At 41.3% G+C, this 12,836-nt stretch overlaps 1 protein-coding gene across 2 annotated transcripts in view; it reads left to right on the forward strand.

The window, feature by feature from the left end:
* The first annotated feature begins 9,801 nt into the window (after positions 1-9,801).
* Positions 9,802-12,836, forward strand: part of PRKAA2 (protein kinase AMP-activated catalytic subunit alpha 2) — a 64,811-nt gene continuing 61,776 nt past the window's right edge. The window contains exon 1 of one of the 2 annotated variants that reach the window (XM_032604562.1): positions 9,802-9,981. In XM_032604562.1, the coding sequence (XP_032460453.1) occupies positions 9,888-9,981 (94 nt within the window). In that variant the 5' untranslated portion in view covers positions 9,802-9,887. The remainder of the gene's footprint in view (positions 9,982-12,836) is intronic. The other variant, XM_032604581.1, reaches the window with a different exon arrangement.

A 12,836-nucleotide genomic window follows, 5' to 3' on the forward strand; every position in this document is an offset into this window, starting at 1 on the left:
GTTCATCTAGTTGTACGGGCCAAAACCCCCAAGTCTTTGATCCCTCTTTGGTGATTCTTCTTACACCTCCCATCCAACACTGGCAAATCCGCATGGTGCTAACATCAAAATATGTGCCAAATCTGAATGCCTCTCACCATCTTCATTGTAACCACTGTGGTGTAAGCTACTATCAGCACTCAACTGATCTACTACAATGGGCTCTTAATTAGTTTTTCTTCCACTTTTGTCCCCTTAGACTCTTTTCCACACAGCCAAATAGAGAGATCATTTATGTTTATAATTCATATCATATCATTCCCCTGTTCAAAAATGTTCCAAAAATATGTGATTACACTTTAAAAGAAAATCCATAGTTTTTAACATAGCCTACTCTAGATGATCCGGCTCCAGGCATTTTAACTGCAAACCCTGCCATTCTCATTCTTGTACTTACCACTCTGAATACAGTGACTTTCTTGCTATCCCTCCAAAATGCTATTTGTACTGTCTCAGGGCCTTTGCACTTCCCCTTCTTTCTGTCTGGAATGCTCTTATCCCAGATATTTCAATGACTCCTTCCTTCACAGAATTCTCAGGTCTCTGCTCAAATGTTACATTCTCAGAAAGACTTTCTCTGACAACTTATATAAAATGCCTATTCAACCCTCCCCCTTTCCCCACTTTCATCTTTGTATGCATTTACTCTGCTTATTTTCCTTTACAGCACTTGTCACTAACAGTACATTATATTATATATTTGTTTGATTGTTTATTGTCTGGCTTTTCCACTAGAATGTGACAAAGACTCTCTCCTTGACCTAACTCTTGTCAGGCTCCTCTGAGCCCAAATAGGCCCCATCCTTGGGCACGTCTTCAAGAGCCCAGTTTAAACAGGAATCCTGCTAAGTCAGTTTAGCCAAAATAATCACCCTTATATCCAGCAAAATTCCTCATCCACACCATCACCTTGGCCTTCCTCTGGCAAGGATCCTGTTAGGTTAGTTTAACAAAGAATTACCCTACCCTCTTAGTAATTTTCTACCCACAAATACTCCCACCCTGCTCCTTGGCTGTAAATCCCAACTATTCTTTGTTGTATTCAGAGTTGAGCCCAATCCAATTTCTCTCACCTCCTGCAAAACCCTATTACAGTAGTCCCTATACCTATAACAATAGTCCTGAATAAAGGATGACTTAGCTTCTTTAAAATTGGCATGAATATTTTTTTCTTTAACCAATGTTAACACTACGAGTGGTAAACAAGAAAGACACCAGGTTGTCTTGTTCATTACCATATCCCCAATACCTAGAATAGTGCCTAGCACACAGTAGGCATTCAATACATCTTTTTTCAATGAATGAATATATTTAGAACAAGGAACAATATACTCAAAGACTCTGGGAATCTTTTTTTTTTGTTTTGTTTTGTTTTTGTTTTTTTTTTGCGGTACGCGGGCCTCTCACTGTGTGGCCTCTCCCGTTGCGGAGCACAGGCTCCGGACGCGCAGGCTCAGCGGCCATGGCTCACGGGCCCAGCCGCTCTGCGGCATGTGGGATCTTCCCGGACCGGGCCACGATCCCGTGTCCCCTGCATCGGCAGGCGGACTCTCAACCACTGCGCCACCAGGGAAGCCCTCTGGGAATCTTTAATTAGTGAAATAGCTAGTTTTATACCACTTTTAAAACATGTCAGTATTTTAAAAATGAGAGTGAAAAGTTTATTAATGAACATTTAAAAAAATTATTAACACATTTAATTTCATAAAATCAGAACCTCAGAGTTAAGAGCCCTTAAAGGGCACCTAGTGAAAGCCCACATTCTAATTAAAAAAGAAATGGAAATCTCTGGCAATTTTTAAAGGTCTTTATTCTCGGAGGGAGAGTTATTTTATTATTTACAGAGCATTTGCAAAATTTGAAATTAGCTAATTGATCTTAAGTTTGCACTAATTAATCATGTTAAAGCTTTGTAGTTAATGTTCACAGGACTGAACCAAAAAGCCAAAGCATTAAACACCTGCTGGAGGTCATTAAAAGTGTATTATAAAAGACTTCAAATAATGTATATACTGTATAGTTTTGTCAAGGGTTGTTTTAATTCCAAAGCACAGCCATAACAAAGATGATAATCGTTTCAAGGTGACATTGGTATCTCTTTATTCAAACCTCACTAGTTTAAAAGCACAGTATAGATAGGCACTGAATCCATGCCAGGGGAGAAATAATTGATTTAACTGATTTAAAAGTATGTTTGAGCTTTTTTCAGACAAGCTGTCAACACACACATCAAAGCAAGATTCTAAAAATGCTGCTAGATCCATAATGTTTATACAGCAAAGCAAACAACCTTTGTTATTCCAATTAATGAATCTGCTCACGGAGGAAATCTGATCCAAAATGTTTTATTTTTTTCTCAACTACGCTGAAAAAATGTTGACTCATATTGAAGCAATTTAGAAACGTACTAGGCCACAAAATGGAAATGGATTACATTAAGTTTAATATTTGTTACTAGGCTATCTGCTAAAAATAACATCGCAAAGTTTTACACTTCCTTGAAAGGGTTTTAACGGTTGTCACATGTATTGTATCTACTAATCTTTTTGGAGAATGTTGGGCCAGGTAATATCATTCTCTCAAACTTACAAACCAGTAATAATAAATGTCAAGAGGTAAAATGTATGCAGGGAAAACAATGTAGCAAGATCAGTTTGTTGAGATACCTTGGACTATAGCCTATAGCACTTCACAGTAATCTCCCTTTTTCCTTTGACAAAATGGGGAGTGGGATTGGGGAATTGAATTGCCTAACGGTTGAAAAGAACTTGAAAAATAATCTACTTCAACACTACTAGTTTTACCAATGAGATGTAAATGATCTGTTTAAGGACACACTGTTAAGTGACTAAGCTGAGACATGAACTCAGGATTTTGTTTCTAAATGCTATGCTTACTATAACACCATACTACTTATGATCAAGAATAACTATTGAGCTAAGTCCAACAAGGTTTATGATATTCCACAGGTAAAATGACCCACTTTTTCAGCAAATAAATGACATTTTTTAAAAAGAGAGAAGAAAAAAATCATAGATTAAAAGAGATATAAGATCCATCTCAACAAAGTGCTAACTGTAGACTTTTTAAAATCTTGTTTAGAATAAATGTACAATTACATTCTTAGACAATCAAGGGAAATTGAACACGGAGTGGGTGTCTTATAATAGTAAGGAACTATTGTTAATTTTGTTAGATATGATAGTGGTAGTATGGTTATGCTAAAAAGAAGTCCTATCTGTTAGAGGTATATACTGAAGTATTTACCAGTGACATAGCAAACAATATGTTTGCTATAAAACACCTTAGGAATCAAACGAATTAAGAAGTGCAAAGATAGACTGGTAAATGTTAACGATATTGATAATCATTAAGGGTGGGAGTTATTTATCCTACTTTGGTGTATGTTTGAAATTTTTCGTAATAAAAATTAAGAAGAAGGAATTATTGAACTTATACCACATATAAGACACCATCAACACACTTCGTTAATCACTGAGTGCCCAACTTTCTTTTTATTTTAAACTGGAGAACGATAATAGGAAGATCTTATCATGACTCTCTAAGGTCCTATATGTTCTAGGTTCTGCCTATCGCCAACCTCACTAATGAGTGTGACACAGAGATGGGAAATTCTACTTTGTATTTAACATATGTATGCATGAAATGAAACATTAATTTTGACTTATTTTTAAAAATACTTTTCCCAGAGACTGGTTCAAGATGGCAGAGTAGAAGGATGTGCGCTCACTCCCTCTTGTGAGAGCACCAGAATAACAACTAACTGCTGAACAATCATCGACAGGAAGACACTGGAACTCACCAAAAAAGATACCCCACGTCCAAAGACAAAGGAGAAGCTGCAATGAGACGGTAGGAGGGGTGCAATCACAATAAAATGAAATCCCATAACTGCTGGGTGGGTGACTCACATACTGAAGAACACTTATACCACAGAAGTCCACCCACTGGAGTGAAGGTTCTGAGCCCCACGTCAGGCTTCCCAATCTGGGGGTCCAGCAACGGGAGGAAGAACTCTTAGAGAATCAGACTTCGAAGGCTAGCGGGATTTGATTGCAGGACTTCGACAGGACTGGGGGAAACAGAGACTCCACTCTTAGAGGGCACACACAAAGTAGTGTGTGCATCAAGACCCAGGGAAGGAGTAGTAACCCCATAGGAGACTGAATCAGACCTACCTGCTAGTGTTGGAGGGTCTCCTGCAGAGGCAGGGGGTGGCTGTGGCTCACCGTGGGGACAAGGACACTGGCAGCAGAAATTCTGGGAAGTACTCCTTGGCGTGAGCCCTGCCGGAGTCCACCATTAGCCCCACCAAAGAGCAGGGTAGGCTCCAGTGCTGAGTCACCTCAGGCCAAACAACCAACAGGGAGGGGACACAGCCCCACCCATCATCAGACAAGCAGATTAAAGTTTTACTGAGCTCTGCCCACCACAGCAACAGCCAGCTCTACCCACCACCAGTACCTCCCATCAGGAAGTTTGCACAAGCCTCTTAGGTAGCCTCATCCACCAGAGGGCAGAAAGCAGAAGCAAGAAGAACTACAATCCTGCAGTCTGTGGAACAAAAACCACATTCAAAGAAAGACAGACAAAATGAAAAGGCAGAGGACTATGTACCAGAGGAAGGAACAAGAAAAAACCCCAGAAAAACAACTAAATAAAGTAGAGAAAGGAAACCTTCCAGAAAAAGAATTCAGAATAATGATAGTGATGATGATCCAGGACCTTGGATAAAGAACGGAGGCAAAGATCGAGAAGATGCAAGAAATGTTTAACAAACACCTAGAAGAATTAAAAAACAAACACCTAGAAGAATTAAAGAACAAACAAACAGAGATGAACAATGCAATAACTAAAATGAAAAATACACTAGAAGGAATCAATAGCAGAATAACTGAGGAAGAAGAACGGATAAGTGACCTGGAGGACAGAATGGTGGAATTCACTGCTGTGGAAGAGAATAAAGAAAAACGAATGAAAAGAAATGAAGACAGCCTCAGAGACCTCTGAGACAACATTAAATACAACAACATTCGCATTATAGGGGTCCCAGAAGGAGAAGAGAGAGAGAAAGGACCCAAGAAAATATTTGAAGAGATTATAGTCAAAAACATCCTTAACATGGGAAAGGAAATAGCCACCCAAATCCAGGAAGGACAGAGAGTCCCAGGCAGGATAAACCCAAAGAGAAATACACAAAGACACATAGTAATAAAATCGACAAAAATTAAAGACAAAGAAAAATTATTGAAAGCAGCAAGGGAAAAATGACAAATAACATACAAGGGAACTCCCATAAGGTTAACAGCTGATTTCTCAGCAGAAACTCTGCAAGCCAGAAGGGAGTGGCATGATATATTTAAAGAGATGAAAGGGAAGAAACTACAACGAAGATTACTCTACCTAGCAGGATCTCATTCAGATTCGGCAGAGAAATCAAAAGCTTTACAGACAAGCAAAAGCTAAGAGAATGCAGCACCACCAAACCAGCTCTACAACAAATGCTAAAGGAACTTCTCTGAGTGTGGAACACAAAAGAAGAAAAGGACCTACAAAAACAAACCCAAAACAATTAAGAAAATGGTAATAGGAACATACATAATGACAATTACCTTAATTGTGATTGGATTAAGTGTTCCAACCAAAAGACACAGGCTGGCTGAAAGGATACAAAAACAAGACCCCTATACATGCTCTCTACAAGACACCCACTTCAGACCTAGGGACACATACAGACTGAAAGTGAGGGGATGGAAAAAGATATTCCTTGCAAAAGGAAATCAAAAGAAAGCTGGAGTAGCAATACTCATATCAGATAAAAGAGACTTTAAAATAAAGAATATTATAAGAGACAAGGAAGGACAGTACATAATGGTCAAGGGATCAATCCAAGAAGAATATATAACAATTATAATATATACACACCCAATATAGAAGCACATCAATACACAAGGCAAATGCTAACAGCTATATAAGAGGATATTGGTAGGAACACAATAATAGTGGGGGAATTTAACACTTCACTAACACCAATGGGCAGGTCATCCAGACAGAAAATTAATAAGGAAACACAAGCTTTGTCCATTTGGGATGGGATGAATTGGGAGACTGGGATTGACATATATACACTAATATGTATAAAATAGACAACTAGTAAGAATCTGCTGTATAAAAAATAAATAAAATTAAATTAAAAAATAAAAAAATTGCTCTTCCCTGTATTCTGTTTCTTGTTTCTACAATTTGGTAATCATTTTCTTTATTTCAATTCAATAAATATTTCTTCAATAACGTACGAGGTCTGTTGGGCCCTAGGAATAGTAGATGGGGTATGTCATTTTCACATGTATGTGAAATATTAATTTATATATGAAAATATGTGAAAGACATACGAAGTATTCATATATATAACAACAGAATTGATAGATGCTGTATTAACTATATGAAAAAAGCACTATGAGAATCCTAAAGAGGAAGATGTGAAGTGAAACTTGATCAATCATGTTAGAGGAAGAATGGAATTATCTTTCTTCTCTCTATAAAAATATAAAATATGAAGAGGCAATCAAAGAAAACATAGTCCAAAAAATGTAGAAAATAAGTATTATAGAGACATGTGGAATAGCTAATTTATAAAAATATTGTTATTTTTCTGGATTTAGGGATGTTTGTATTATTTGTTAGCTTCAAAAATTTTGTAGATAGTTGTGTTTTTTTCATTTCAAATATTTACTTTCATGCCCAATTTTGTATTTTTTAATTAAAGAGGTTCCCCCTCACCCTATAAACTTCAGGTGCCCCACCAGCTGAATCCACTGGAGGTTCTGTAATTTGCTAGGATATGTCAGTGCTAAGGGCACTCCATCAGTGAGCAAAAATAGAGGGGAGAAAACTCTCTTGTGAAGCTTACATTCTAGCTGTGAGAGACAGACAAAACAATAATGTAATAAACAAGGAAATTAAACAGTATGTCAGAAGGTAAGTGCCATGGAAAAAGGAGAAGGGTTAAGGGGATGAGAGTGCAGGGCAGGGAGCATTGGGTGGGTGGTCAGAGTAGGTAAGCCTCATGGAGAAGCAAAGAATTGAAGGATCTGGTAATTGATAATATCAATGGAGTCTAGTTAAGTATATAAGTTTAGTGGTGCTTCATTATTCTATTACTCAGGCCCCCAATTTAGAATATTTGAAGTAAAATAATTCCAAAGTCACAATAGTAGGAGGGTAAAGCAGTAACAGTTGGACTGGGGTTAAGAATTGAATAGCTGCATGGGACATTAATCTTAGAGACTGGTACTGAACGACAGAGGGACACTAAAACATCACTGGAAAATAATAAAATGGGGAATATTGTATTTACTAGAACTTCTTTGGAGCGGGGAGGTGAGACCCCCAAGTGGCACAGCTCTTAAGGAGATTCAGTCTGATGAACTGTCAGGTTGTATTGCAGGGTAGGGTGAGACAAATATGGACCCATATCTGAAATATTCAGGGCAACATAAGACTGAGTGCTGCCAAGAGTTGTCCTTTCCCACCCTCCTCACCCACCTAGCATTCGATCTTTCCTCTAAATAAAAGTCGGGAAAACAGCCAAAAATGTAAGTTTAAAGTATATATTGTTAGTCTGCCCTAAAAATAATAAAAAAAATGAGAATTGGATTTTAATTGTGAAAAATGTAAACGTTCTTAGAGCATCACATATTCTTTTTTATATAGGTAGCTGTTGTATAGTAGAAAGACAAACGGACAAGTCAGAACTGGATATGAGTTCTGACTCTGCCACTTAGCTGATTAGCCTTGGGCAAATCAGAAAGGGAAAAACTATGATTTATCATCTATGAAACGGGGATAATAATAAGTTTCTTTTATGACAATTAGTGAGATAACTGTGTTTAAATGAACTTTTTAATCAACAAAGTATCAACCCACTTGTTTGGCATAATAATAAAGCTACAAGGTAGTTCATAGTTGCTAGGTAAGGATCACAGTTATGAGGTGTATAATAGTTCAAGTTGCAATTATCAACCAATAGTTAAGAGAGTGCAGAATGCTTTAAAATCCCTATTTATAGGCTGTCTTCATATAGCTTCAAGAAAGCAATCTAACACTCTTTAACACCTTTTACTAAGACGTTATAACGAGAGACACTTCTTGTACCTCAAAAGTAGAAGAGGTATTTTTTCTTACTAACTTGAATGAATACTGAAGGAATGACCCTTAACCGAATGAAGGTTCAGTATCAAAAATAACTGGCTGTTTCCCCCGAACTGTCGGCTAGGTAGAGTGATTCTTAAATGATACTTCTTGTCAGCAAGAAAGATGATCCCAAGAATGAACAAAAATAGCCTCTGTTCAACAGCTGTGATGTCTATAATTTATAAGCTGTGATCACCTCTCATTGGATTGTCTTGGTGTCCAAGCAAGAATGGATGCACGTTTGTCATTTGTATATTTATCACTTCTCAGAAAACAAATTTTTGTTGCATCTTATTCTTTCTGATCAATACATTTTTCTCTTTACCTATAAATAGTGAGATGAGACTTACTGTTTGGGGAATGTGACCTTGAAACTCTATTGTCAGACACTAAGTTTAAAATGTTCAACTAATCCTTAAACATTTATTCCCAATCACTAAAGCACTAAAAGACAGGCAACACTGAAGAATGGGGCATGCAAGTTAGGAAAGAAAGAAGAAAAGAAGGAAGGGAGGGAGGAGGAAGCGATAATCACTTCATTTACTATACCTCGGCAGTCTTTAAATGGTCTGCCTGGATGTCACGCTTCTAGTTACCTCTTACCGGCTTTCTCCCCCCTTCAATCTTTACCTTTAATTTGTGTTCTTATATTGCTCTTGCTTTTCATAAGTCTTTGTCCCTTAGGTATCTTACTTCCCATGCTCACCACATTCAGTTTCCCTCTCCATTTCTTTCACTGTTTCCCTCTTGTGCAGCTCTACCACAAACTATTCCTACTCTATATATTTATGTAAGTATGCGCTAAAATACAATCGAGCAAATATTGGGACTGATTGACCGGAGAACTTTGTGCAAACTAGTTAAAATTGAGAGCTCTGGGGGAGAGGGTCTCCTCCATCTCTAGGACAAAATAATTGAGAATTAGAAAGTACGAGGAGGAGGACCACTGAAGCCAGCACAGAATCGGGTTCTCTATTGCGCCGCGACCTGTATCAAAACACTCAGCCCGTGACTTAAGAAACTTCCTTGAGGCTCTCCTCCGACTGACCTTCGATCAATGTCCTTCCCCACCGTCTCCAGCCCCACTTCCCTTGGACCCACACGCTGCTTTTCACGTCCCTCTCTCCTCACACTTCAGGCCTGTTTCTTCTCCAGATTCTACTTCCATCTCTACATTCGCTAAGATTCGGCCCAAATCTCACCCTCTCTTTTCCACACCCTCCGGTTCTCCAGCTCACGGGCCCCGTAACCCGGCTCCCGCCCTTGGGCCCCTCCCCCAGGTAGCTGGGCGCCTTCCTGCCCCTCACCCCTCCCGCGCACACCTGTCTGCCTCCGACCCTCCCCGCACGGAGCTCGGGCCCTCCCTCCACTCCTCCCGCAGCGCTCGGTTTCCCGCGCCCACCCCGGCCGCCCGCCCCGGGGTCTGGGCGCGCACACGCCCCCCGCCCCGCCCACCTGCTCTTGGCCCCCCCCCCCGCCCCCGCCCCCGCCTCGCCTGGTCCCCGGCGTCTCGGGCCCCCGCCCCCCCGCGGGCCCGCTGAACTGTGGGTAGGCGGCGGCGGCGGCAGCACAGAAGAGCTGGCGGCGGCGGCGGCGGCGGCGCGGGCGGCGGCGCGAGGCTGCGCGCCCCGAACATGGCTGAGAAGCAGAAGCACGACGGGCGGGTGAAGATCGGACACTACGTGCTGGGGGACACGTTGGGCGTCGGCACCTTCGGCAAAGTGAAGAGTTGAGTACGCGCCGAGGCCGCCGCGCCGAGCTGCCAACCTCGCGGGAGGCCAAGCCCCGGAGCCCCGGAGCCCCGGAGCCCCGGAGCCTCGGAGCCTCGGAGCCCGGGAGCCCCGGGCCGCGGGCGGGCGGCTGGCAGCGGGTGGCGGGGCCTGGCGGCAGGTGGAGTGGCCCCGCCCGGGCCGCGTGGAGCCTGGGGACCCCGGGAGGGCAGCGTGCAGCGCCTCGCCCTGCGGCAGCTGTGGGCGCCGGCGAGGGGGCGCGGGCTGGGGCGCGGGCGTCGCGGGGTCCAGGGCCGGCGCCCACGGCGCTTCTCCCGGCCGACCTCAGTGCCTTCCTCTGTGAAGCCGGGAGACTGTGCTGTAGGGCGAGGTGCCTTCCAGCTGGGAGGCTGTACGGATAGGACTGGGGAATGACCCACGTTCCTGATGGTGGAGTTTCCATTTCGTGCCAGGTGCCCAGTTAGGTGCTTCACGTGTGATCTCCTTTAATCCTTATAGCAGGTGCAGGTGTTATCTTCACCTTAAACGTGAGAAAACGGGGACCCCTGGGGTCTAGGAGTGCTCAAGGTCACACTGAAATTGGCAGAACCGTGATGAAGGTCTAAAATGTCCTCTAATTTTGGCCAGGCTGGGTGGTTCCTGACATCCCGATTCTTTCGTGCTCCCAGACTCTGGGTTGGTGGGGATGACAGTTTAGGGGATGCTCCCGGGGCAAGAGCGGGGTGGGTCTTTCTGATGCCTGTGTGAAACGCTGGAATGTAGCTGGCTTGGGTCAGGGCTTAATCAGAACTGGGAGGTCTGAAGGTTGGTTGGTGTTTGTAAAATGGTTCTAGGAAGGCTTCTGGGATGGGGAGGACGGTGATGGGGATCTTGGAGTATGTAGGGCTGAGGCCAGAACTGCTAAGACATGCTCTGCTGAGGTCTGTATTCTTGGTGATGGGATCCCATTTTGGGTGTAGTAAAACAGGCTGGTTTTGAAATTTCTTTACTTCTTACTAGTTAAGTATTGAACTTTCCTGTTTTTCTTGTTAATAAGGATCACGTGGGGTTTAATTAATTTGTCCTCTCTCTAGAACTAGAACGAGCTTATTAAAAATACTTCTCTTGTGATTGTTGCAAATCCAATATTTTAAGTAAAATGTTTGCTTTTTTTTTTTTCTTTTTGCAGGGGAATTATTAGGTAGGCACTTTGGAGACTTTATTGAGGCCTCTATTTCCTTAAAAATCATATTTTAACCTTAAATCAAGGCTGTTAAATGGATAGAAGAGACTCGTTCATTCCTGTGGCAAGGATCAGCTCTTATTTACTTCCACGTGTCTGATACCCTTTCGTTTGTTCAGAAAACACTTATTGAGTGCCTACAATGTGCCAGGCATTGTTCTAGGTAATGGGGATACCCTAGGAACAAAATCAGATTAAAATCTCTCCTTTTGTGAAGCTTCTCTTCTAGTAGGGGAAGACAAACAATAATTGCAATATGTATATAAAATATTCAATATACAGTATCTTAGTGCTATTGAGAAAAATGAATCAGAGAAGGGAGGATAGGGAGTTTAGTGAGGTTAGCAATTTTCAATAAGGGTGTCAGGCAAGGCCTCACAGACAGGGTGGTATTTGTGTAAAGACCTCAAGTTTGTAAAATTCTTTGAAGTCCCATGAGGGCTGTGAAGTCCTGGCTTAGGTTTGAAAGACATCATAAAGTGGACAGTTAGGAGAATATATTTAAAATGAATATAGGAGGATCCAGGAATTGGATTAATGCCTGTGACATTACTAAGGACTATTGTGTTTTGACGTTATACCCTCAAACCTTTGCCATCTAGACATGTACACTCTCCAGGTTACATAATGTACCCTACGCCCTTTCAAATTGTGTTAAAATTTTGTCCTTTTAAATTCTTCTGTAATCTGAATGTTGGCTAAAACACCCATCGGATCAATCGGTCCATTGTCATAGGACAACTTAAATATCTTTTGTATATATTCTTGAGCTGCTTCTAGGCACTTCTTAAAATATAAACCAACAGAAGGTACTTTGATTTGTGAGAAATCCTTTTCTTGGAGGACCCCTTCCCAGTGAGCAACCAACTGGAGGGGTGTTCCTAACACTATATTAGCACTTCTCCAAAGTTAGTCTGTGGTTTCCCATCCAAGGTTAGAATTAGTACAATTGCTTAATAAAAATTATATAAGTTGCTGCAGTCTAAAATTACTCATTTACAGTTGACCCTGGAAAAACACGAGTTTGAACTGCACAGGTATACTCCTATAGCAGACTTTTTTCACTAAAGACATATACTACAGTGTTATACAGTCCCAGGTTGGTTGACTCCTAGAATGCAGAATCATGGATACTGCAGGCTGACTGTAAAGTTAAATACAGGTTTTCAACTGCCTGGGGTTCAGTGCCCCTAACTCCAGTGTCGTTCAGGGTCACTTGTAATCCTTTAAGGGACTAGAAACAAAAGCACATGCATTTTAAACACAGCTTTATTCAGGTGTATTTTACATATCATAAAATTCACCCATTTCAAGTGTACAATTCAGTGATTTTTAGTAACTACCGAATGGTACAGCCATCATCATAAATTGATTTTAGAACATTTTCATCACCGCAGTAAGATTCCTCATGCCCACTTATAGTTAACCCTAAGCCCTAGGAAACTGCTAATCTGTTTTCTGTCTGGATAAATCTGCTTTCTCTGGACATTTCTTATAAATGAGATCATTCAATATGGAGTCTCTCATGTCTGACTTCTTTAACAATGCTTTTGAGGTTCATGCATGACATGGCATGTGTCAGTAGTTTGTTCCTTTTTATTGCTAAATAATATTCCATTGCATGAGTATGC

This window comes from Phocoena sinus, chromosome 1, assembly GCF_008692025.1.
Source record: "Phocoena sinus isolate mPhoSin1 chromosome 1, mPhoSin1.pri, whole genome shotgun sequence".
NCBI classification, from domain to species: domain Eukaryota; kingdom Metazoa; phylum Chordata; class Mammalia; order Artiodactyla; family Phocoenidae; genus Phocoena; species Phocoena sinus.